This window comes from Ranitomeya variabilis, chromosome 4 (genome assembly GCF_051348905.1).
Source record: "Ranitomeya variabilis isolate aRanVar5 chromosome 4, aRanVar5.hap1, whole genome shotgun sequence".
Lineage (NCBI taxonomy): Eukaryota > Metazoa > Chordata > Amphibia > Anura > Dendrobatidae > Ranitomeya > Ranitomeya variabilis.
Genome location: NC_135235.1, coordinates 415,362,304 through 415,388,635, shown reverse-complemented (window position 1 = coordinate 415,388,635; position 26,332 = coordinate 415,362,304). Strand labels below are relative to the sequence as shown.

Below are 26,332 nucleotides of genomic sequence, written 5' to 3'. Positions count from 1 at the left end.
GACAAGGGTACTATAAAACATCATCTGACCTGGGTATAGACACGCCCCCGGAAGAAGCTAGGGCGAAACGCGCGTCGGGGCGCTGGGAAGTGCCGAGAGAGGAATATACACCTGCTTGTGTCCACTGAGGTAATTGTATTTCCATACCTTACTTTCTTCACACTATGCCTTATGGTCAGTTTGTTAGGTTTTGGTAGGATTACAGGATCCGATAGGGTGCTTCTCCATAGTGGATACACAGATTCATGGGGGATGCTGCATGCACTTTATATATTCTCCGTGTACTATGTTTAGCGGTTATGGGAGTCCTGTGATATTTTGTACTTTATACTTTGGCCATTGGCAGGTGGACTTCCTTCTACCTTCCCATGGGGTACTATCCTGAATTTACTCTGTAGCTTTCTTTTATACATGTTTATATTTTGTGTTATTTTTGTTTTCTTATGGAATAAACTTTCATTTTATTTATTCATGGTTGGCTTCTTTGTGGATGACAGGTATTTTGCTGCCATCTTGTGGTTGTTCATGATATTTGTAAGAAGTACCATTTGTGCTATATGGTTGGACATATTGTGTATAACAGAAATCTTATTTAGCCTAACAGGCCATGGCTTACTATTAGCGGACCTTCCTACTTTACCATTTTTCATCAGGGTTTAATCCCACTTGCATTTTCAAATCTAAGGATCTCTTTTCATAAACCTCTTCTGATTTATTACACTGAACTACTTGCAGATCATTTGACAGTTCTCTCTACCTTTTCCCATTATTGTTCAGCAATCCGCACTGGCAATGCAGTCTAAATGACGTGAACACGGATGACTCAAGAGCTAGAAGGCAAACGGCCTCTTCAGAGAGGAAAAGGACGGGAACTCTAGTGATACAGTGGAAGTAGCAATCTTAGAAATCAGAATCAACTCTTTAAAAGGGTCTTGCCACATGACTTGGGGTAAGCAACCAAATCAGAAACATGTGAAGACACATGATTCGGGGTGTTTGCCACTCATTAGTGCAAAGCAGAACTGGTTTGGCAGGGTTAGAGACCTGTGACCCAACTGTACATGTAAGGGATATATGGATGAAATTGGTAAAGTGGCAATAGGGAGACTACGGTACACGGGGAGGAAGTTGACTGCTCAACATTTCCTTTCAAATGTAGTCCCATGTAAGAGAATATATTAAGAATTAATAACATTCTATCATTAGCAAATAAAATATAATCAAGAGAGGTGCCACACAAATTAGAAATGTTAAGGTGTTGCTTGCTAGACTCCCCTCATCTTGCCCATCAATTTTTATTTTATTTTAATTCTTTATTGGTAATAAAGCACTGAAAAACATTACAGCCATTTCAAAATTGCAATGATGAACAATGACAGTTACAGTGTAATAATGATTGAGCAAAAAGAGGAAGGGAATAGGGAAGGGGGGAGGAAAAAGAAGGGTAGGTAAATTTGGGAAGGGAGGAGAAACTAGGTATAAGGTGAAGGGGATATCACCCAGAAATTCAAAAAACAAGAAAACTCAGATACAGATACACACATGAGCACCACAAAAAGTCGAACCATTAAGCAACAGAAAGTATATAAAAGGACTTTTACACAGGTCATATTTAGTCCTTTTCTACTTGTAGGTTTTTCCAGGGCAACCAAGTTTTCAAATAAGAATCATGGTTGTAAACTTCCCAGCTTGAGAGTTTTTCTAGTCTAGAAGTAGACCACTCACTCAAAGTAGGAGGAGTCTCACTTCTCCAGCGTGTAGTTAAGTGTTTTGCCGCACTCAGTAATAAAGGAAGAAGTCCATGTTTTATTGGTTTAAAATTTGTTGTCGGGGCATGAAAGAATAGCTTCAGACGCCAACAGACTAGTTTGAATTAATTTTAGCTTTTTAAGAGTGAGATTGACATTATCCCAACAACCTCTAATTAATGGGCACTCCCAAAATATATGTGCATGGCTACCCTGTTGACCATGACACCTCCAGCATAAATCCGAATCGGATAGACCTAGATGATGGAGTTTGACCGGAGTCATATGCCATCTAGTTAGAATTTTATATGAATTCTCTTAAAGTAAAATACAATGTGAGAAACCTCGCGCATAGAGCAATATTTTAGCAATCTGATCTGAAAACTTAACATTTAATACGTATTCCCAAGAATAAATAAAAGAAGGTTTAAAATTTTGAGAAGGAGCAATAAGGCGGAAGTAGAGGCGTGATATGGTTTTTCTTCTTGGAGGTGTCATTTTCAACATAAGGTCTAACCAGGACCAGTTAGATTTAAATGGATATTGTTGTCTGAACTGCGAGAGAATTCGCTTAACATGTTGCTCTTGAAGGAAATTTTTTGGGGTGGGCCAGAGCATTTCCAGGCCAAACATCATCCTTGAAGATTTTATTATTATAAACGTTGTTAAAGGATTCTTTAGGTAGCATGGACCACAGGTTATATGGGGCATTAAAATTTGTATCAACCAGATGTGGTATTGCTGCAATAGGAGTCAATGTAGACGGAAAGGACTCGGATGGTAGGTCATTCAGTAACAAGCGTCTAACTCGTAGGGTAGTCATGGTAATTTCATCCAATCTAAGCGAGTCAGGAAGTTTCGAACGGGACCACAAAAATGGTACTCCCCTAGTACCTAACAAAATGTAATCTATATTATCCTGTATGCCCTTTTCATATCCAAACACAATTTTTAACCATCTATTTAAATGAATTGCTTTATAATAAATGTGTGGGTCAGGAACTCCTAAACCCCCTGAAGAATTGGGGTACGAGAGTAGCTTGTAAGGCAACCTGGCTGTTTTATGTTTCCATATAAATCTAGATATCAGAGATTTCAAGTTTAAAGAAATTATTGGAAAGAACGAGTTCTAATTTCTTGCCAGTCACAAAACCTTGACTAAGTCAGACCACACTTAACCAGCACGGACTGGAGTCAAATGAAAAATAGATAGACGTCTTGACATAATAGAACTTCAAGGAGGTGGTTTCTTCTTTGCTCCCGATTTTCCCTGCTTCGGTGAAGAAAATCTCTTTACTGGAGACCATTCTCCTTGACCCATCAGGGATTAAAGCTTGGGGGGAATGTTTAGAGTCATGTCTAGGGGTAGCCAAGAGGGTACCTCTACCGCATCAATATTGAAGATCACCCAAACTTTGGCAAGGTCATCTGGATGACGGACAGTTGTTTGTTTTCCTCCTCCATGTATTGCCAATCCGAATGGGAATAGCCATTTGTACAATATTTTATTTGCACGGAGTGCATCTAGTAGGGGCTTCATAACTCTACGTTTCGCAAGGGTTGACGGAGCTAAGTCTTGGTATAATTGGATTGCTCATCCTTCATAGGATATATTTTTGTTTTTGTTTCTCTAGAGGCACTCAAAACTGCTAAAGTGTCGAGATAGCTCAGTAAACCACAAATCACATCCCTTGGGGGGGTCAGTAGGTTTTGGTTTGGGACGGAACGATCGGTGCACCCTTTCAATTACCATTTGATCACATCTCTCTTGCAGTAATAATAATGCAAATATCTCTTTAGTTGTTTTTTCAAGTATTTCATTGGAGACACTTTCCGGTAAGCCTTTGATTCTGATATTTTTCCTGCGGCTCCGGTTTTCTTGGTCCTCTATGGTAAGAGATGCTGTGTTCAGTTGGAATCTATGAAATTCTAGATGTTCTTTAATGATGTTTGAATTATTTATTATGGAAGACTGAGTAGCCTCCAAAGACTCCACCCTATTGCCAATCTGTTGGATATCTGCCCTCATGCCAGAGACTTCAGCTATCAATGGTTTCATTGCTTGAACTAGCGCTTTTTTAAGAAAGGATTTTGAGATCCCTCCAGATTCCAAATGGGGAATATCACTCCCTGAAGTTTCATCACTAGAATCAGTCATCAATATGATCATCTGTGGCAGAATTAGAGTGAGTTTTTATGGACACCTCGAGTTGTCAAGGATTTGCGTTTTAGGAACTTTTCCATTTCGTTTTATTTTCCTGATGGAGGACAGTAGTAGAAGTTTTTTCCGCGCTCTTTATGAGGTTTTACCATTATATCTAAATACAGCGCTCGCAGTAAGGATCACCACCCGTGCACCAGAGTAGAGTTTAGATCCACATGTTTACCACTGGAGGTTTCATTCCAGTTTCTCAACTTGAGTTAAAGAGAACATTAACAGTAAGCTGTCCGTAGTAACAACTTATATGAATAGTTGAATAAAGATTAATGTTCAGGAATGAGTATGAACGCACCTTCACCTCTTATGAAAAGTCAGAGTCCAGAGAATGTGGCAGTGAGGAGTTAATTCAGCCCAGGAGAGAGGTATAGGTATGTAGCCAGGTTATGCAGTTTCTTCTGAAGAGTCTCCTGCTGTTTACTGCAGAATTCAGTGGCGAGGGGGGGGAGGCTGTGGGGGAAGAGCCCAAATACACTCCGGTCTCACCGGTAATCCCCCGTCCCGGGATTCCCCAAAGCTACTTCTCGGCTTTGCAGCGTAGCCTCCTCTGGCACAGGGACTCACCAAGCCTCTCCTCAGCGTCCCTTCCTGAACCCCGACTAGCGCTCAGGGGCTGCGTATCTCACCTGCCGTCCCTCGTGACACAGAGATGGCGTCTTCTGATAAACATCGTCGGGAGCGTGCAAGTCCGTCTTCTCCTTCCGTGCCCTGGTAAGTGAATGGTGATGCCGCGTACACCTCGGTTCGGAGCGACGGGATGAACAGCGCGCACAGCAAGCCGAATCCTTTCTCTGCCGTTTACCCGACCGCCACCGGTCCCAGAGTTGATTTAGATGTGGCGGCACCCTCCTCCAACACTCCGGTGACTATTTTGAGACCGGTGTTCTTTTCTAAGGCACTCAATCCAAGGTTTATGTAGCCTGAAAGCGGCAGCTGTTAACACACACGTCCTCCCTGTATAAGGTTCAGGCCACGCCCCTTGCCCATCAATTTATTTTATTTTTTTTTTAACAATACCTGTTGGGTTTGTCTGTAAAGACATTATTAACGCTGCAGATAGGACAGTGTTCTAACGAATTGGTGTAGTCATCTGTGGATTTTGATATCCAGCTATTCTTTGAAAAGTCAAAAAGACCTACTATGATAACTGATACATTGTCATCTTTATGCTCCATTATGTGTTATTTTCAATGAGAATGTAAGCAATGAATGGTATACTCTGTGACCGTATGTAATGACTACATGTGTCATATACTCTGGGGTTATGTTTGCCAATCTACAGTTTGTGTGTTAGACCCATGTTTTGCTCCTAACAATGTGATTTTGTATCAGGGAATGATATTTTCAGCACTGTGTCCAAAAAAATGTCAGCTGCAGCCTTCACAATTAGGTCTGAATGGAAGAAACACTTTTCTCCCGCTCAGAAACACAATGTTTCTTGTATTCAGATGCAATTGTGAACGCTGCAGCAGTCAAGTCACATGTTTCATGTTGTCAGACTAGCGGGGAACACTGGGCTCAAAGTAAAGGAGCGGCGCTGTTCTGGGAGGCAAGTATACGTTTTTTCTTATTTTTTACAGCACACGGGGACAATTAAGGGGTTGGACAACACCTTTGCATGGCACAATTGTATTTCTTGGACCTTTCTAAACACCTATTTACAACACTGGTAACATCACAGTGTAATCCACATAACGAAGAATGAGCTAAATAAAAAGAACTCAAATTTGATGAATCCCTCACCTCTCCAGTTAGCAGGTAGATGATCTCTAGGGTGAGATTCAGTACATCCTCAGTCACTTGACTCTTGTCCTTGTCCATCCTCAGCAAGTCATGTGATCTCTACAAGAAGTTCGAGTACCGGCATAGAGTGACTTCACAACTTCATCTGGTAATTAATGAGAAAATCATTGTTAAAAAAAAAAAACACAACACAAGGAAACATCAATTTAAGGCTGTGTACCCATGATGAATTTTGACACTGAGTATTTTCAGTGCTTCAAAAATGCAACATCTTAGGACCTGTTCACACGTTGCAGATTTGTTGTGGGGCCTCTGCATAGATTTAATCACAAAACCAGAAGGGTTTCCTGATACCAGCAAAGTAAATGAGAATCCTGATGCTCATGCTCACGTTGCTCATTTTTGACTTGCAGATTTGGTGCAGATGTAAATCTCCAGCATAACAATTCTTTCAGCATTTTTACTGCAGATTTCACCCATACTAATGAGTGTGGAAAATACTGCAAGTAAAACAATGTATCAAAAAAGCTGCAAAAATGCACCTATCTTACGCAGTGTTTCTTCCTGTCAAGAGATGCAGAAAAGAAGCAGAAATTTCTTACCGTGTGCACATACCCTTACAGGTCCAGCAAAGGGGATGGGATTTATAGAAGTCTTATGCCCAATGTTTTTTTTTTTTTTTTTGCTTTTTTTAACTAATCTGTGGTGTGGGTCTCAAATCCACCACATAATTTCTCTAGCGGGTATGCCGAGATTTACACTGTATGCCGAGATTTACACTGTATGCAGAATTATTAGGCAAGTTGTATTTTGATCACATGATACTTTTTATACATGTTATCCTACTCCAAGCTGTTCAGGCTTGAGAGCCAACTACCAATTAAGTAAATCAAGCGATGTGCATCTCTGTAATGAGGAGGGGTGTTGTCTAATGACATCAAAACCCTATCTAAGGTGTGCTTAATTATTAGGCAACTTCCTTTCCTTTGGCAAAATGGGTCAGAAGAGAGATTTGACGGGCTCTGAAAAGTCCAAAATTGTGAGATGTCTTGCAGAGGGATGCAGCAGTCTTGAAATTGCCAAACTTTTGAAGGGTGATCACTGAACAATCAAGCGTTTCATGACAAATAGCCAACAGGGTCACAAGAAGCGTGTTGGGCAAAAAAGGCGCAAAATAACTGCCCATGAATTGAGGAAAATCAAGTGTGAAGCTGCCAAGATGCCATTTGCCACCAGTTTTGCCATATTTCAGAGCTGCAACGTTACTGGAGTAACAAAAAGCACAAGGTGTGCGATACTCGGGGACATGGCCAAGGTAAGGAAGGCTGAAAAACGACCACCTTTGAACAAGAAACATAAGATAAAACGTCAAGACTGGGCCAAGAAATATCTTAACACTGACTTTTCAAAGGTTTTATGGACTGATGAAATGAGAGTGACTCTTGATGGGCCAGAGGCTGGATCAGTAAAGGGCAGAGAGCTCCACTCCGACTCAGACGCCAGCAAGGTGGAGGTGGGGTACTGGTATGGGCTGGTATCATCAAAGATGAACTTGTGGGACCTTTTCGGGTTGAGGATGGAGTGAAGCTCAACTCGCAGACATACTGCCAGTTTCTGGAAGAGAACTTCTTCAAGCAGTGGTACAGGAAGAAGTCGGTATCGTTCAAGAATAACATGGATTTTCATGCAGGACAATGCTCCATCACATGCCTCCAACTACTCCACAGCATGTCTGGCCAGTAAATGTCTCAAAGAAGAATAAAAAAATGACATGGCCCCTTTGTTCACCTGATCTGAACCCCATAGAGAACCTGTGGTCCCTCATAAAATGTGAGATCTACAGGAAGGGAAAACAGTCCACTTCTCGGAACAGTGTCTGGGAGGCTGTGGTGGCTGCTGCACGCAATGTTGATCGTAAACAGATCAAGCAACTGACAATCTATGGATGGAAGGCTGGTGAGGGTCATCATAAAAAAAGGTGGCTATACTGGTCACTAATTTTTTGAGGTTTTGTTTTAGGCTGCCGTCACACTAGCAGTATTTGGTCAGTATTTTACATCAGTATTTGTAGCCAAAACCAGGAGTGGAACAATTAGATGAAAAGTATAATAGAAACGTATGCACCACTTCTGTATTATCACCCACTCCTGGTTTTGGCTTCCAAATACTGATGTAAAATACTGACCAAATACTGCTAGTGTGACGGCAGCCTTAGCATGTTAGAAATGTTTATTTCTAAATTTTGTGCAGTTATATTGGTTTACCTGGTGAAAATAAACAAGTGAGATGGGAATATATTTGGTTTTTATTAAAGGGGTTGTCCACTACTTTCAATTAACCCCCCAATGTACCCCCCCGGGGCCCCTAATGAATTGTGCCATTACCTTCTGTTGACGTTTTCGCCTGTGAGCGGCGCTATTCCTCCTGCTGAGTCCGGGTCACATGACCCCCAGACTGCAGCCGCCGCTCATTTCCGCCGACGTCACGTCAATTTCCAGGCTCTGAAAATTGACGTGACGTCAGCAGCAGGCGTGACCAGCCCCCACAGTCAGCAGTCACTCAGCAAGAGTGACTGGGCTGTGGGCGGTGCTGGGGGCTGCCTGCAGGGCTGTGCTGGGGGCGGGCGGGGCTGTGTGTGCTCACTGCTCAGTGCTGGGATCATGATGTGTGGCTGGGCTGTGCTTCAGTCGCCGGGGGTCTGCCGGTGCTTCTGCCCGCCGGCGCTGTGCGTGTGTGTGCCGGCGCTGTGCGTGTGTGCCGGCGCTGTGCGTGTGTGTGCAGGCATCGTCCGATGGGACTACAAGTCCCATCGGGCTCTGCCTGCTACACTGACAGTGAGTGACACATTAGCCAATGATGGGACAGTAGTAGTCCCATCATCCGGCTAATGTGTTGAATGTAAAAAAAAACAAAAAAACAGTACATACATACATACATACATACACACCATGCGACAACATGCACCATGCGACGACATGCACCATGCGACGACATGCACCATGCGACGACATGCACCATGCGACACATGCACCATGCGACGACATGCACCATGCGACGACATGCACCATGCGACGACATGCACCATGCAATGACATGCGCCATGTGATGACATGCACCATGCGACGACATGCGACGACATGCACCATGCGACGACATGCACCATGCGACACATGCACCATGCGACGACATGCACCATGCGACGACATGCACCATGTGACATGCACCATGCGACGACATGCGACATGACCATGCGACGACATGCACCATGCAATGACATGCGCCATGCGACGACATGCGCCATGCAACGACATGCGCCATGCGACGACATGCACCATGCGACAACATGCACCATGCGACAACATGCACCATGCGACGACATGCAACATGCACCATGCGGCGACATGCGACATGCACCATGCGACGACATGCACATGCGTCAACAAGCGCCATGCGTCAACATGCACCATGCGTCAACATGAGACATGCACCATGCGACGACATGCAACACGCACCATGCGTCGACATGCACCATGCGTCGACATGCACCATGCGTCGACATGCACCATGCGTCGACATGCACCATGCGTCAACATGCACCATGCGTCAACATGCACCATGCGTCAACATGCACCATGCGACGACATGCACCATGCGACGACATGCGCCATGCGACATGCACCATGCGACGACATGCAACATGTGACATGCGACATGAAACATGCCACATACAGTACGTACATACAACAGACATACAGTACATATAACATAGATTACATACTCACCATCACTTGTCACTTTGATCCCCGAAGCCATTGTCATCTGTAAAAAATATTAAAATAATAAACAAACACTATACTCCCTGATCCGCAGAAATCCAATTAAAACGAGTGTCCCACGACGATCTCCCGTGGAGAGCAGGAACATCTGCTGATGCGACCACTCTCCAGGGGCTCCAGGAACACAATGAGGGGAGGAAGGTATCCTTCCACAATGTATTCCCCACAATGTATTCCTACACCCCTGTGAGAAAATAGTCCCTAGTCTCACTTTATGGCATGCTGTATGAGAAAGTTCCCACGCAGCTTTTTGCCATAAAGTGAGACCAGTGAACTTTAGTAACCTCAGTGATGCACTACAGGAGCCATTGTCTTCTGTCAGTGTGTCACTGAGGGTCCTATAGAGCAGTGACACCACCCAATGTCACTGTTCTATAGGGGAGATCGTCGTGGGACACTCGTTATTAATTGGACTACAGCGGACAGGTAGTATACGGTTTATTATTTTACTTTTTTGCAGGTGCTGGAGTATGGTAAGTATGGTTAAATGAAGAATATTAAAATACTTTTTCCTAATGTGTGTGTGTTTCATTAACCCTTTTTTAGTATTGGGTTAATAATGGATAGGCGTCTTATTGACGCCTCTCCGTTATTAACCCGGCTTAATGTCACCTTACAATAGCAAGGTGACATTAACCCCTTATTACCCCATATCCCACCGCTACACGGGAGTGGGACTGAAATACATGGCACTTTAATATGTGGCACTGAAATACGTGGCACGTGGCACTTACGTACGTGGCACTGAAATATGTGGCACGTGGCACTGAAATACGTGGCACTTACATAGGTGGCATTTAAATCCGTGGCACTTAAATCCGTGGCACTTACATACATCGCACTTGCATACATGGCACTTAAATACGTGGCACTTACATACGTGGCACTTATATACGTGGCACTGAAATAGGTGGCACTGAAATACGTGTCACGTGGCACATACGTGGCACTTACATACGTGGCACTTACATACGTGGCACGTGGCACTTAAATCCGTGGCACTTACACATACGTGGCACTTACATACGTGGCACTTAAATCCGTGGCACTTAAATCCGTGGCACTTACATACGTGGCACTTACATACGTGGCACTTACATACGTGGCACTTACATACGTGGCACGTGGCACTTACATACGTGGCACTTACATACGTGGCACGTGGCACTTATATACGTGTCACGTGGCACTTACATACGTGGCACTTATATACGTGGCACTGAAATCCGTGGCACTGAAATACGTGTCACGTGGCACATACGTGGCACTTACATACGTGGCACTTACATACGTGGCACGTGGCACTTAAATCCGTGGCACTTGCACTTAAATCCGTGGCACTTAAATCCGTGGCACTTAAATCCGTGGCACTTAAATCCGTGGCACTTACATACGTGGCACTTACATACGTGGCACTTACATACGTGGCACGTGGCACTTACATACGTGGCACTGAAATACGTGGCACTGAAATACGTGACACTATGACTGTCAGAAAATGTTCATTAAACGGTTAGGGGTGAGGTTAGGGGTAGGGTTTGGATCCCTTTATCACCCTGATGGTGGTGGGTGTTTTTTCAGTTTTTTTTCTATAAAAACGCATCATCGGTGAGGGTGGAAGATATGGTTATCGCAATCCCAGTGATGACATAACCAAAGTAAAGACCATAAATATAAAGTAATGGACAAGTACTGAACAATCCCTTTAATATATGATACTAAAACTGTTTTGAATCTATAAAATGCACAGTGTAGACTACAGTCTACAAATCTGTAATTTCTCAGTGTGAATGCAGATTTTTGGTTACTCATATTACACTCAGAGAGTGAATACAAGGATGTGATTTGAATACTCCCAATGTTGTCACCACGGTTTCTCTCACGGAGAATTTGTGTCAGTGTCATTATGTGAACCCTGTGGACAATCAGTGGCTGCTTCACTGTCTTCGCCTTAGGAAGAAGTGGCTTACATTTGGTAATTCTTAAAAAAAATGCAGCAACACTCACTTCCTACAGATATAAGAGTTTGCTTAGAAGGTGGTGAGAGTGATTCGGCCACTGATTGACCACAGGTACAATCGCTGCGAGACACCGCGCCGACACTATTGGAACGTGCAGGCACTGGAATCTAGTAAACATACAGACTGAGAGGGGGTTGTTAGAATAGTGGACAAACCCTTCAAAGTTCTATATGTATGTATATATCACTGCAACAAAATATTAAAGTGTATGTATATGAATAAATAATTTATTCCATACATACACATAGAAGTATATATTGGTGTGTATATAAAAGGTGTGATCGCATATTGGTGCAATCTGTGCAGCTAAAATGCAATGGGGGCCATTTCTACCTCGAAAGCAGGTGGAATTGTGACTTAGGATGAGCTGTTATTTCTGCAAATGGCCCATATATTGTTTCTGAAACTGGGGCCTCTCCTGTATATGAGCACAAATAGTGTAAAATAAGAACACACATAATATATACATGCACACAAGCGTATGTAGATGGACACATATAACCACACATGTACTGTGTAATTTACATATCTAAGACATATACGCAGTAGGATCTCTTTACAGTATATCATATGTATACTAAACTATATATACTATGAAATAGATGAGAAAGAAAAAAAGCTCAAAGCTTGATCACCATGGTTGTGCAGTTCTTGGTGCTGCTTTACAGCTTGTGACCAAGATGTGACCTCTCCTCATCAGCCTGAAGAGAGAGGAGGGAGAGGAGGGAGGGGTTTGGGTGTGTTTTGGAGAGGGTGTGCTAAGTTCGGGCTTAGAGGACAGTGCAAAGCATCATGGAACTTGTAGTATTAGGGCACAATAAGGAAGTAGTCGATTAACCCCATGAGAGCTGAATCCAGCACTGAAGATGTGCTGCTACAGCATGATAACAGGTAATATTGTTAAAATAAACACAGTAGATGTTTTCAGTGGCCCATAATAGCAAGATTTATTAAAAAAAAAAAAAAAAACTTTATAGTAGTGGACAACTTCTTTAAGTTGCCTAATAATTTTGCACAGTAATAGTTACCTGCACAAACAGATATCCTCCTAAGATGGCCAAATCTATAAAAAAAAAAACACTCCAACTTCCAAAAATATTAAGCTTTGATATTTATGAGTCTTTTGGGTTGATTGAGAACATAGTTGTTGATCAATAATAAAAATAATCCTCTAAAATACAACTTGCCTAATAAGGCCGGCGTCACACTAGGCGTATGAAAATACGGTCCGCTTTTTACGGCAGTAATTGTCCCAACACTGTTCCGTATTCAATGAGAGGATGCGATTTTTACGCACAAATTTATCCGTGTGTCATCCGTATGGCTTCCGTACAGCAATTTTTTTTCCGCAGGCTTGCAAAATGGACATATCATGGATCCATCGGCTCAAATATTCTTAAAAACATATAGGACACACACACACACATTATATATATATATATATTTTATTATTTAATGCAGCGCTAGCTAGCAGAAAAGCCGGTAGTTCAATTACCGGCTTTTCCTATCTCCTTCACAAACCCGACAGGATATGAGATATTGTTTACATACAGTAAACCATCTCATATCCATTCTTTTATTACATATTACTCTTTACTAATGTAACAAGTGTCTGTGTAAAATTTGGGGTCTCTAGCTATTAAATTAAAGGGTTAAATCCCGGAAAAAAATTGGCGTGGGCTCCCGCTCAATTTTCTCCACCAGAGTGGGAAAGCCAGTGACTGAGGGCAGATATTAATAGCCTAGAGAGGGACCATGGTTATAGGACCCCCCCTGGCTAAAAACGTCTGCCCCCAGCCACCCCAGAAAAGACACATCTGTAAGATGCGCCTATTCTGGCACTTATGGGGTAATGAAGGGTTAATGTCACCTTGCTATTGTAAGGTGACATTAAGCCAGGTTAATAATGGAGAGGCGTCAATTATGACACCTATCCATTATTAATCCAATAGTACAAAATGGTTAATAAGACACACACACATTATTAAAAAGTATTTTAAAGAAATAAAGACACATGGTGTGTTAATATTTTAATATACTCTTAATCCACCTGAAGACCCTTGTCACCTGAAATAAAGTTAAAAAAACCAAACAACAATATTCCATACCATCAGTCATTCAGTCTTGTCCCACGCTGTAAATCCATCTGAAGGGGTTAAATCATTTTACACCCAGGAGCTCTGCTAATGCAGCTGTGCTCCTGACTGTAAAACTTAGTGAATGAATGGAGTGCAGGGGAATGTACTGTAGTTACCTCAAGCCGCGGTGATGCGCCCCCTGCTGGATGAACGCATATGAACTCGAGCCTGGGAACTTTTCAGAATATTTTCCCACGCTCGAGTTCAAATGAGTTCATCCAGCAGAGGACGCATCACCGCGACTCGAGGTAACTACAGTACATTCCCCTGCATTCCATTCATTCACCAAGTTTTACAGTCAGGAGCACAGCTGCATTAGCAGAAATCCTGGGTGTAAAATGATTCAACCTGTCGGGTTTGTGAAGGGGATAGGAAAAGCCGGCAAATGAATTACCGGCTTTTCTGCTAGCTAGCGCTGAATTAAAAAAATTATATATATATATATATATATATATATATATATATATATATATATATATATATATATATATATATATATATATATATATATATATATATACATACACACACACACACACACACGTACATACACACACATATACATACACACACATATACATACAGTGGGGCAAAAAAGTATTTAGTCAGTCAGCAATAGTGCAAGTTCCACCACTTAAAAAGATGAGAGGCGTCTGTAATTTACATCATAGGTAGACCTCAACTATGGGAGACAAACAGACAAAAAAAATCCAGAAAATCACATTGTCTGTTTTTTTAATCATTTTATTTGCATATTATGGTGGAAAATAAGTATTTGGTCAGAAACAAACAATCAAGATTTCTGGCTCTCACAGACCTGTAACTTCTTCTTTAAGAGTCTCCTCTTTCCTCCACTCATTACCTGTAGTAATGGCACCTGTTTAAACTTGTTATCAGTATAAAAAGACACCTGTGCACACCCTCAAACAGTCTGACTCCAAACTCCACTATGGTGAAGACCAAAGAGCTGTCAAAGGACACCAGAAACAAAATTGTAGCCCTGCACCAGGCTGGGAAGACTGAATCTGCAATAGCCAACCAGCTTGGAGTGAAGAAATCAACAGTGGGAGCAATAATTAGAAAATGGAAGACATTCAAGACCACTGATAATCTCCCTCGATCTGGGGCTCCACGCAAAATCCCACCCCGTGGGGTCAGAATGATCACAAGAACGGTGAGCAAAAATCCCAGAACCACGCGGGGGGACCTAGTGAATGAACTGCAGAGAGCTGGGACCAATGTAACAAGGCCTACCATAAGTAACACACTACGCCACCATGGACTCAGATCCTGCAGTGCCAGACGTGTCCCACTGCTTAAGCCAGTACATGTCCGGGCCCGTCTGAAGTTTGCTAGAGAGCATTTGGATGATCCAGAGGAGTTTTGGGAGAATGTCCTATGGTCTGATGAAACCAAACTGGAACTGTTTGGTAGAAAAACAACTTGTCGTGTTTGGAGAAAAAAGAATACCGAGTTGCATCCATCAAACACCATACCTACTGTAAAGCATGGTGGTGGAAACATCATGCTTTGGGGCTGTTTCTCTGCAAAGGGGCCAGGACGACTGATCCGGGTACATGAAAGAATGAATGGGGCCATGTATCGTGAGATTTTGAGTGCAAACCTCCTTCCATCAGCAAGGGCATTGAAGATGAAACGTGGCTGGGTCTTTCAACATGACAATGATCCAAAGCACACCGCCAGGGCAACGAAGGAGTGGCTTCGTAAGAAGCATTTCAAGGTCCTGGAGTGGCCTAGCCAGTCTCCAGATCTCAACCCTATAGAAAACCTTTGGAGGGAGTTGAAAGTCCGTGTTGCCAAGCGAAAAGCCAAAAACATCACTGCTCTAGAGGAGATCTGCATGGAGGAATGGGCCAACATACCAACAACAGTGTGTGGCAACCTTGTGAAGACTTACAGAAAACGTTTGACCTCTGTCATTGCCAACAAAGGATATATTACAAAGTATTGAGATGAAATTTTGTTTCTGACCAAATACTTATTTTCCACCATAATATGCAAATAAAATTATAAAAAAACAGACAATGTGATTTTCTGGATTTTTTTGTCTCAGTTTGTCTCCCATAGTTGAAGTCTACCTATGATGTAAATTACAGACGCCTCTCATCTTTTTAAGTGGTGGAACTTGCACTATTGCTGACTGACTTAATACGTGTGTGTGTGTGTGTGTGTGTGTGTGTGTGTGTGTGTGTGTGTGTGTGTATGTGTGTATGTGTGTATGTGTGTATGTGTGTATGTGTGTATGTGTGTATGTGTGTATGTGTATATGTATATATATATGTATATATATATATATATATATATATATATATATATATATATATATATATATATATATATATATATATATATATATATATATATATATATTCCACCTATTCTATGTGTACACATTTATTCTACCTATTCTATCAGTGTGATTTTACTGTACACCGCACTGAATTGCCGGCTTTTCTATGGAACACTGGTGCGTATTTCTCGCAAGTCACACGCATGGTCCATGTGTAATCCGTAATTTTCTCGCCCCCATAGACTTTCATTGGCGGATTTTTTCCGCAATACGCTGACAAACAGCATGCTGCGATTTTCTACGGCCGTAACATACCGTATATTACGGATGCGTAATATACGGCAGATAGGAGCTGTGTCATCATTGGGCAGTGTGTAATCCGTATTTTCTGCGCTCATACGTCCGTAAAACTCGCTAGTGTGACGCCGGCCTAATTCTGCACACAGTGTATGTGCAGGTTTTCCCCAAATACTTGCATTAGATGCGGAAAATCCACAGATAAAAATGGCACATGCATTTTTTTAGTGTTCCACTGCGGAAATGCATCAAAAGCGCATGTAATCAGCACATGACCGTATCAATAAAGTATTTTTAAAGACAAATACCGGGAAATCTCAAAAACAGCTTTATTTATAATATAACAAACAAAAAACAAAACAGCGTCAAAAACCGCAATGAATAAAATGTAAGTAACCTAATAGGGGCAGAAATTGAAAAATTGAACAAATCATCAGAAGCTGGAGACGGTGACGTCAGCACCGATTGGGTGTCGGGCTCACGTGACACAACAGCAGCATGTGGGCCCCAGGGAGAGCGGGTGCAGACATGGGCGGCGAGTATAATCTTTTTCATTTTATCGTGGCCAAGCCTGGGGTATGACAAGGAGTTGTACAAATAGTGAACAACTGCTTTAACCCCTTCATGACCGGAGGGATTTTCATTTTTGCATTTTCGTTTTTCGCCCCCTTCTTCCCAGAGCCACAGCTTTGTTATTTTTCAGTCAATATGGCCATGTAAAGGCTTGTTTTGTTGCGGGATGAGGTGTACTTTTGAATGACATCATTGGTTCTAACATATAGTGTATTGGGACACGGGGAAAAAATTCCAAGTGTGGTGAAATTGCAAAAAAAGTGCAATCCCAATGTTTGGCCTTTTTACTAGGTTCACTAAATGCTAAAAACTGACTGGCCATTATGATTCTACAGGTCATTACGAGTTCATAGACACCAAACATGTCTAGGTTCTTTTTCACCTAAGTGGTGAAAAAAATTTCCAAAGTTTGTATATAAAAAAATTGCACCATTTTCTTATACCCGTAGCGTCTCCATTTTTTGTGATCTCGGGTTGGTTGAGGGATTATTTTTGCACACCGAACTGACTTTTTAATGATACAATTTTGGCGCAAATACAATCTTTTGATCGCCTGCTATTAATGCAATGTTACGGTGACAAAAAAAAAAGTAATTCTGGCGCTTTTACTTTTTTTCTTGTTACGCCGTTTAGCAAATAAGCCGGATTACTCACCGGTAATGCTCTTTTAATGAGTCCACGACAGCACCCCACATGAGAGAGAGGGATCCGCCCATAGGAACAGGAAACCTACAGAATAAAAGGAGGCGGTCCCCTCTCCTCCTCAGTTTAGTTTACAGAGTATAAAAAGGGAACCGCAAAAGCTTTAGTATTAATTCTTATTCAGCAAAATATCTTAAAAACTCTATACAACCATTATTTGTGAATCTAAAGAAAGAGCTGTGCATAATCAGGGAGGGTTGTAAATGGGTGCTGTCGTGGACTCATTAAAAGAGCATTACCGGTGAGTAATCCGGCTTTTTACCCTTCGCCACGACAGCACCCCACATGAGAGACTTTCAGAGAGTCATTACTCGGGTGGGATTACTGTACTAAGCACAGCTCTACCAAAGGTCAAATCAGAAGATGAAGATAGATCAAGTCTATAATGGTTGTAAAAGGTAGAAGGTGTAGACCAAGTTGCGGCCTTACATATTAGATGGATCGGGACATCCGCTTGTTCCGCCCAGGAGGAAGCCATGGCTCGTGTTGAGTGCGCTTTAATACCCACTGGAGGAATCTCGCCTTTTGATGTATAGGCCAAGCAGATAGCATCTCTGATCCATCGAGATATGGTAGCTCTCGTGACCCCATGTCCTTTCTTGTGGCCCTGAAAGGAGATAAACAGAGCCCTACTCTCCCTCCATGTCTGACACCTTTCTATATAAGTCAGGATGGCTCTTCTGACATCTAAGGTGTGGAACTTATGTTGTTCAGGGGTTACAGGAGAATCAAAGAAGGAAGGGAGAAATATTTCCTGTGACCTGTGGTAGGTGGATGCTACCTTAGGGAGGTATGAGGGGTCTGGTTTTAGGACTATCCGATCATGGAATATCAGTAAGAAGGGTGGGTCTACTGATAGGGCCTGGATGTCGCTAACACGTCTGGCTGAGGTCAGGGCTACCAAGAGGGCTACTTTATATGTGAGGACATTTAGAGGTATAGAATCTAGAGGCTCAAATGGGGAGCTGGTTAAGGCCTCTAGCACTAGATTTAAATCCCACGGAGGTAGACGGGGAATATGTACCGGGTTACTTCGTTCACAAGATTTAATGAATCTGGAGACCCATCTATCAGCGGCTATATTATATCCATATAGGGCTCCTAACGCTGATATCTGGACTCTTAAGGTGTTCACTGATAGTCCTAATTCTCTACCTTTTTGTAGGAACTCTAGAATAGGTGTTATCGGAACGTGTTTAGTGAACGGTATTGTATGAAAGTTTAAGAATTTTTTCCATACCCTGCTATATATCAGGGTGGTAGATCTTTTCCTACTTAGTAGCAGGGTTTTCACTAGTTGTTCTGAAAAACCCCTTGAGCTTAGTAACTGCCGCTCAAGTTCCACGCCGTCAAGTGAAGCCCTTTCACTTGCGGGTGGAAAAACGGCCCCTGGAACAGTAGTTCCCTGTCCAATGGAAGAATCCATGGCTCGCATAGACACATGCTCTGGAGGCAGGAGAACCACGGCCTCTTTGGCCAGAAGGGTGCGATGAGGATCACCCTTGCCCGTTCCCTCCTGATCTTCCTGATCACTAGCGGAACTAGAGACATTGGAGGAAAGGCGTAAGCCAGTTTGAAGTTCCAAGGATGGTGTAGGGAGTCCAGTATGTCTGGATGATCCAAGGAGTTCAGGGAAGCGAATCTTTCTACCTGTCTGTTGCCTCTTGTGGCAAATAGATCTATCTGAGGCATTCCCCATGCTTTTGTTATTAGTCGGAACACGGTTCTGTTTAAGGACCATTCTCCCTGGCGCAGCCTGTTTCGACTGAGGTAGTCCGCTTTGGTATTCTCTACTCCTCTGATGTGTAGGGCTGTTAGAGATGCCAGATGAATCTCTGCAAACTGGAAGATCTCCCCTGCGATGGTCATCAGACTTCCTGACCGTGTACCGCCCTGACGGTTTACATAGGCCACTGTGGTGGAGTTGTCTGAGAAAACTCTTACATCTGCTCCTTGAATCTGTGGAAGAAAATAATTTAAGGCTTTCCCTACTGCTGTTAATTCTTTCCAATTTGAAGAACATGATGATTCTGCCTGATTCCAGGTATCCTGGACTACATCATTTTCCATATGTGCACCCCATCCCGTAGGGCTGGCGTCGGTAGTAATTATTTTGGATGGATCTACTATCCAAGGTACGCCTCCTGAAAGGTGTCCCATATCTAGCCACCAGGATAGAGATTCTACGACATCTCTAGAGAGAGTTAGTTTACTCTCTAGGTGTCCTTTCCGTCCCTGGGCTGACAGTACTTCGTACTGTAATTGGCGGGTATGGAATTGAGCCCATGGTACAGCCGGGATACATGAGGACAATGACCCTAATAAGGACATAGCCTTTCTCAGTGTCATGTAGGGGTTTCTTATTGCTTCTGACACTTTTGACTGTATAGTCATTCTCTTTGAATGTGGGAGGAAGCTCTTTTGACTTACGGAGTCCAGCTGGATCCCTAGAAACATTTGAGTAGTGTCTGGCTTCAATCTGGACTTTTCGAAGTTGATAATCCAACCCAAGTCCTGCAGGGATGAGATTGTGTTAGACAACCGCAATTTACATTGAGCCACAGAATTGCCTATCACTAAAAAGTCATCCAGGTATGGTATTATTAAAGTGTCCCGTTGGCGTAGATGAGCCATCACTTCTAACATCACTTTTGTAAAGATGCGGGGGGCCATAGAAAGCCCAAATGGCATTGCTACATATTGAAAGTGACGAACCTGTCCCTCCAGGATGACCGCTACTCTTAGATACTGCTGGTGTTCGGCATGTATGGGAAGGTGATAGTAAGCATCTTTTAGGTCTATCCCGGCCATGACACACCTAGGGAACAAAAGCTTGATGGTAGAACTAATGGATTCCATTTTGAAAGTGTGGTTACGCAAAAAGGAATTTAGTTTTTTGAGGTTTATGATGGTTCGAAATGAACCATCTGGCTTATTGATCAAAAATAAAGGGGAATAGAACCCCTTCCCTTCTTGATCTCGTGGAACCTTTATCAATACTTTTTTAGATAGAAGCGACAGGATCTCTGATTCTAGAGCTTCTTGTTGTTGCTGACCTCTCGGAGATGTTACAATAAAAGAATCCCAAGGGATTCTATCAAATTCTAATTTTAATCCGTTTTCAACAATGTCCAGAATCCAAAGACTAGATGTTATCAGCTTCCATTTAGAAAAGAAATATTTCAATCTACCGCCTACTTCATAATTAACGGTACTTGTTACGTTTTTGGTTATAGGATCCCGAAAACAGAGCACCTCTTTGTTTTGGATCCTTTGTCTCCCAGCGCTCCCTTTGTTCAGTAGGTTTGTTTCTGGTAAAGGGGCGTCTCCTGAAAGCTCTCCTGTAAGAGGGAAGGTACTGGTTAGGGAAGCCTTTCTTCCGCTCTCCTGCCTTATTTAAGAGCTCGTCCAGAGTTTTCCCAAATAGGAACTCACCCTGGCAGGGAATCGCACAAAGTTTTGCTTTGGCCTGTGCGTCCCCTTTCCAATTTTTCAACCAGAGTGCTCGCCGGGCTGTGTTTACTAGGCCGGCTGACCTGGCTGTTAGGCGTAGCGAATCCACCGACGCATCTGCTAGAAACGCTACTGCATCTTTCATTAGAGGGATTTTCGACAGAATTTTATTTCTCGAAGCTCCACCTCTAATTTGTTCCTCCAGCTGCTCTGTCCATACTAGCAGTGACCTTGCCGTGCAGGTGCTAGAGATGGCTGGTCTGAATACCCCCGTATTAGCCTCCCATGACCTCTTAAGTAAGGCTTCTGCCTTTCGGTCTAACGGATCAGTTAAAGTCCCTGAGTCCTCCACAGGCAAGACCGACTGTTTAGAAGTTGAAGCCACTGCCGCATCAACCTTTGGTATCTTTTGCCAGGAACTAAGTTCTTCATCACTGAAGGGGTAGCGTCTTTTAGCAGAGGATGGTAAGAATCCTCTCGTGTGTTGTTTCTCCCACTCTTTTTTAACCAGCTCCTTAATTGTGGGTATGGCGGGGAAGGACCTTCGTTTTCTTTGTCCTAACCCCGCAAACATGATGTCCTGCGCTGACTTCTTTCCCTTCTCATCTGGGCACCCCATCGTGCTCCTGACGGCTTTAATTAAACTGTCTACACTACTATTTGGTAGACAAAGGCCTCCTTCATATTCCGATGAACTCGGCTGGGACTCCTCTTCATCAGAGGATTTTTGTACTACCTCTGACTCCGAGCTTACTGGAGATCGGGACCTGCTAGGCTGACGGGTACTGGTGCTACTTGTATGCGCCAAACCCTGCATCTCTTCACGTATTATGGCTCTAACGTCAGACGGAGTCATTACGTTTTCTTCCCGTAAGGTCAATATGATGCACTCTGCACATAATCTCTTTGTGTATGAGTCCGGGAGGGGTTGTAAGCATAAGGCACATTCTTTATGTTTGGATTTATGTGTCCTTTTCTTAGTCTAGAGGAAGGGGATACAGGAGGAACATATATCAGCATATGGGAAGAGACTCTTTTAAAAACTCACCCAGTGAAGCTGACAGGTACCGGTTCTGGAGGCGGATTCTCTGAAGAAACATCCTTCTGTTTGGTGGCAGATCGCTTAACCTGGGATCGATCTCCACTTTTAGTGCTGCTCCTGGCGCTTGTCTCCTTACTGGGAGACCGCTCTGTTGCAGGCAAGTGCGCTACATCGGCCGGTGAAGCCATACTTACACACACCGGCCGACGCTAGTGCCGCACTTTTAAATCAGGCGCCGAATCTCCTGCCTCCCCGGACCCAACCCGGAAGTGCTCCAGCGACTTCCGGGTTAGACGCGCCGCTCCTCCTTACCATGCGGCGGCTGCTGGATAAGAAGCCGGCCGCTGAGCGCGCGCGTCCTCATGGAGCCGGGCGGACCAGCGGCACCGAACCCGGACCATGGCGACGATCAGACGAGGGGGGAGGCTGCAAACAGTGGCTCCCCCGACGCTGCCTCTGGTACCGCAGCCCCTGCCGTTCCCACGGAGACCGACGCAGGCGGGTGCATGGCCCCAGGAATCCTTGACTGTAGGTACTTCGGGTTCCCCATAGAAACAGGAAACCTAAACTGAGGAGGAGAGGGGACCGCCTCCTTTTATTCTGTAGGTTTCCTGTTCCTATGGGCGGATCCCTCTCTCTCATGTGGGGTGCTGTCGTGGCGAAGGGTAAAAGGTTAATTTTTTTTATATATTGATAGATCTGAGCGATTCTGAACGCGGTGATACCAAATATGTGTATATTTGATTTTTTATTGTATTAATTTGAATGGGGCGAAGAAGGGTGGCTTGAACTTATGTTTTTAAAAACATTTTTTTTGTTTACTTTTGGCATGCTTCAATAGTCTCCATGGGAGACTAGAAGCTGCCATAACCCGATCGGCTCTGCTACATACAGGCGATGATCAGATCGCCTGTATGTAGCAGAATTGGCGACTTGCTAAGAGCGCTGACCACCGGGGGGTGCTCATAGCAGTCTAGCAGTGACAACCATAGAGGTCTGCTTGAGACTTCTGGTTGTTATGCCAACCCATTGGTGACCTGTGATCACGTGACGGGGATCACCGTTGGGCAGGATTTCCGGCATGCTTGCCGGAAACGCGTGTGAAATGAATTTAACGGATTAACAACCGCGGTAGGATCACGATTCCTCCCGCGGCTGTTAGCGGAACATGTCAGCTGTTTTAAACAGGGAAAGATGTGGGCTCAGCGCCGGAGCTCACATCAAAGGGAGGGTTGTCCAACATCAGCGTATTACGCCCGATGTCAGAAAGGGGTTAAAGGTGCTGGCCCAAGAACAGAGGACATTTTACAGGGATTCTCTGGTCACACAATATGGATATCTTATCCTTCAGACAGATCGTCAATATCGGATCGGTAGGGGTCCCATACCCGGCACCCCCACCAATTAGCTGCCGATAGCTCCAGCAGCGGCAATATGTAAACATTTAATGAAAGCAACTTTAGACTTGAAGACGCAGTTTGGAGTAATAACTACTTTACCCTGAACGATTTTATTATGAGGCAGGCAGACAGAAATGGCTTGCCTGTCACCCATTTTTCCAGACAAGGCGATTACCAAGAAAACTCCAGGGTGTAGGGTTTTTTTTAAAAGACAATAATAAAAAAAAAATGCTCAAAAGGACAATGAATCAGTGGACTAAGAACAATGTTCAGATCCCAATCCGCAAACTCTTTTCCTTGCAAACAGAAAGATTCTGCAAGCTACTTTGAGGAATATATACATACTGCCGAGCAATGCTACAGGATCCTCTGCAAAGAAAAGATATATACTTTTTTCTCCAACCTGACAGCTTTCAAAACTTGAAAAAGAAAAAAAAAACAAAGAAAAAAACAAAACAAAAACAAAAAAACCCACAAAATCTCTACATATGAAGAGGATAAACATTAAAATAAAAAGGAAGTTCACGGACTGGCTCTTGAAAGAGGAGCTCACAGGTAATGTCCGGGTGGCCTAAAGGCCCCGTCTCACATAGCGATTTACCAACGATCACGACCAGCGATATGACCTGGCCGTGATCGTTGGTAAGTCGCTGTGTGGTCGCTGGGGAGCTGTCACACAGACAGCTCTCTCCAGCGACCAACGATCAGGGGAACGACTTCGGCATCGTTGAAACTGTCTTCAACGATGCCGAAGTCCCCCTGCAGCACCCGGGTAACCAGGGTAAACATCGGGTTACTAAGCGCAGGGCCGCGCTTAGTAACCCGATGTTTACCCTGGTTACCAAAAAAAACAAACAGTACATACTCGCCTTTCGGTGTCCAGGTCCCTTGCCGTCTGCTTCCTGCTCTGACTGAGCCGCCGTACAGCGAGAGCAGAGTGCAGCGGTGACGTCACTGCTGTGCTCTCACTTCTCACTTTCCGGCCGGGAGTCAGTGAGAGCAGGAAGCAGACGGCAAGGGACCTGACGGACATCAGAAGGCGAGTATGTACTGTTTGTTTTTTTTTACATTTACGCTGGTAACCAGGGTAAACATCGGGTTACTAAGCGCGGCCCTGCGCTTAGTAACCCGATGTTTACCCTGGTTACCAGTGAAGACATCGCTGGATCGGTGTCACACACACCGATTCAGCGATGTCAGCGGGGCCTCAACGACCAAAAAAAGGTCCAGGCCATTCCGACACGACCAGCGATCTCGCAGCAGGGGCCTGATCGCTGGTACGTGTCACACATAGCGAGATCGCTATGGAGGTCGCTGTTGCGTCACAAAACTAGTGACTCAGCAGCGATCTCGCTAGCGATCTCGCTATGTGAGACGGGGGCTTTAGTCTACACAAGGGGTGGGGAACCCCATGCCTTCTCTCTGGCCCTCGAGCAGATTCCCGGGGACTCCAGTGCTTGGGCCAGCAGCTGCGTTTTGCTGGCCTTCAATTTCTTCTTGCTCTGTGGTGCGTGCAATGAAATACTACATCCTGGTCAGTACCAGGATGTACTTTGTGGGCAGAGTAAGCAAGCGATGTCTCCTGTATGTTGCATGTACAACAGTCTCAGTGTCTCCTATGTGAGGTTTACAGCTCACTCTGCATTTTCTATACACATATGATGTATATATATAGCAGTCTCAGTGTCTCCACGTATATGGACACGCAAAAAGTTAACAATGTTTTGAACTTTTGACTTTCAGGCTGCATATCTCATCATTCACTACTGCTTCTAATGTGAGACTACTATGAATTTAGACAATCTTGGCTATCATAACTGAGTCATTCCATGGCAAGTGGACCAGTGGTCCCCACTCGACCTTCTCCGATTTTGCTGAAAATTTATAAGGATGTACATGTATGTTTGAAAAGAGGTTCTGTAAATTTTTAGGGCCAGATCTCAAATACATTGGGCACTGTTGACCTTTCACTGGAGGTTCCACCAAGCCTGCCGCTTCAGCTAAGAGGATTTTGCAAACTTTGGCACATAGCCATTAGAGTTCTATACTGGCTATGATGCTGAAATTTGGCATACTAGCTCAACTTTTGCTGCTAAACACGATAAAATTATTACCGGCTATGACAAAACAATATTTCGGCCGCAATTTTGTGTCAAAGTAGCTTGAAAAACGCGTCGCATAAAATTTATGCCAAACTTTGTCCATATATAACTCAAGACCAAAAACCAATAGTAACTGGTGCTTTGCCCTGTACATCAAACATCTACATGACTTTGCATTGCTGCAATATCACGGTCAAAGCATATGTATTTGTGGAAATATTCACACCCACATATAATGAAAAACTTAAAAAAAACGAATTTTACCTATTTTTAGGTCAAATTTCTCAAAAAGGGTACCCCTAAAATATATTAATTCTGATATCATTAGAAAGAGCACATTTTTCTCTACAAGGATCATTGGTTTTTTTTTGGAGTCTCTCAGCTTAAGAAATGAAAAATGCCACTGAACATGGTGTTATTTATTAATACGCAATGAATGGTAACTGCACTATACAAACCCTTGCGTTGGTCCATGGTGGTTATACCACAACCAATTCCCTAAGAATTGGTATTATAATCCTATTAAGAATTGTAATAATGCTGCTGTCTTTCGAGAATTGGCAGCCCCATCGCCTAGGAGCCATGGCCGATAGCCGTGCAAGGCGAGCCTCGGGCGGTCTCTTTATTGCAGGTTCCGAAGCCTGAGGGTGGGTGTCTTTGCCTAGGATCCCAAGCCTAATATTGGGTATCTTTTGTTAGTTCCCAAGCCATAATGTTCAGTCTAAGTGGTCTGGAATTGTTGCTGAAT

The 26,332-nt window shown here is 43.5% G+C and overlaps 2 protein-coding genes across 5 annotated transcripts in view; both read right to left on the bottom strand.

The window, feature by feature from the left end:
• The window catches only part of LOC143765034 (uncharacterized), a 67,591-nt gene that overhangs the window by 26,452 nt on the left and 14,807 nt on the right, over positions 1-26,332 (bottom strand). Inside the window, exons 1-2 of one of the 2 annotated variants that reach the window (XM_077251273.1) lie at positions 9,492-9,523; positions 5,710-5,854 (exon numbers count right to left, since the gene is read on the bottom strand). In XM_077251273.1, coding sequence (XP_077107388.1) covers positions 5,710-5,787 — 78 coding nt within the window. In that variant the 5' untranslated portion in view covers positions 5,788-5,854; positions 9,492-9,523. Of the gene's footprint in view, positions 1-5,709; positions 5,855-9,491; positions 9,524-26,332 lie in introns of those variants that run through there. The other variant, XM_077251272.1, reaches the window with a different exon arrangement.
• LOC143765041 (uncharacterized) lies at positions 17,545-21,214 on the bottom strand. 3 transcript variants are annotated; one of them, XM_077251306.1, is made up of 3 exons: positions 20,303-21,214; positions 20,018-20,101; positions 17,545-19,546 (listed from the first exon to the last, which is right to left on the bottom strand). In XM_077251306.1, exons 1-3 carry the CDS (start codon positions 20,444-20,446, stop codon positions 18,908-18,910), a joined length of 867 nt encoding a protein of 288 aa, XP_077107421.1. In that variant the 5' UTR covers positions 20,447-21,214; the 3' UTR covers positions 17,545-18,907. The 3 variants fall into 3 exon arrangements, with proteins under 3 accessions (XP_077107421.1, XP_077107420.1, XP_077107419.1); XM_077251305.1 differs by having other exon boundaries at positions 20,018-21,214; XM_077251304.1 differs by having other exon boundaries at positions 17,545-20,101.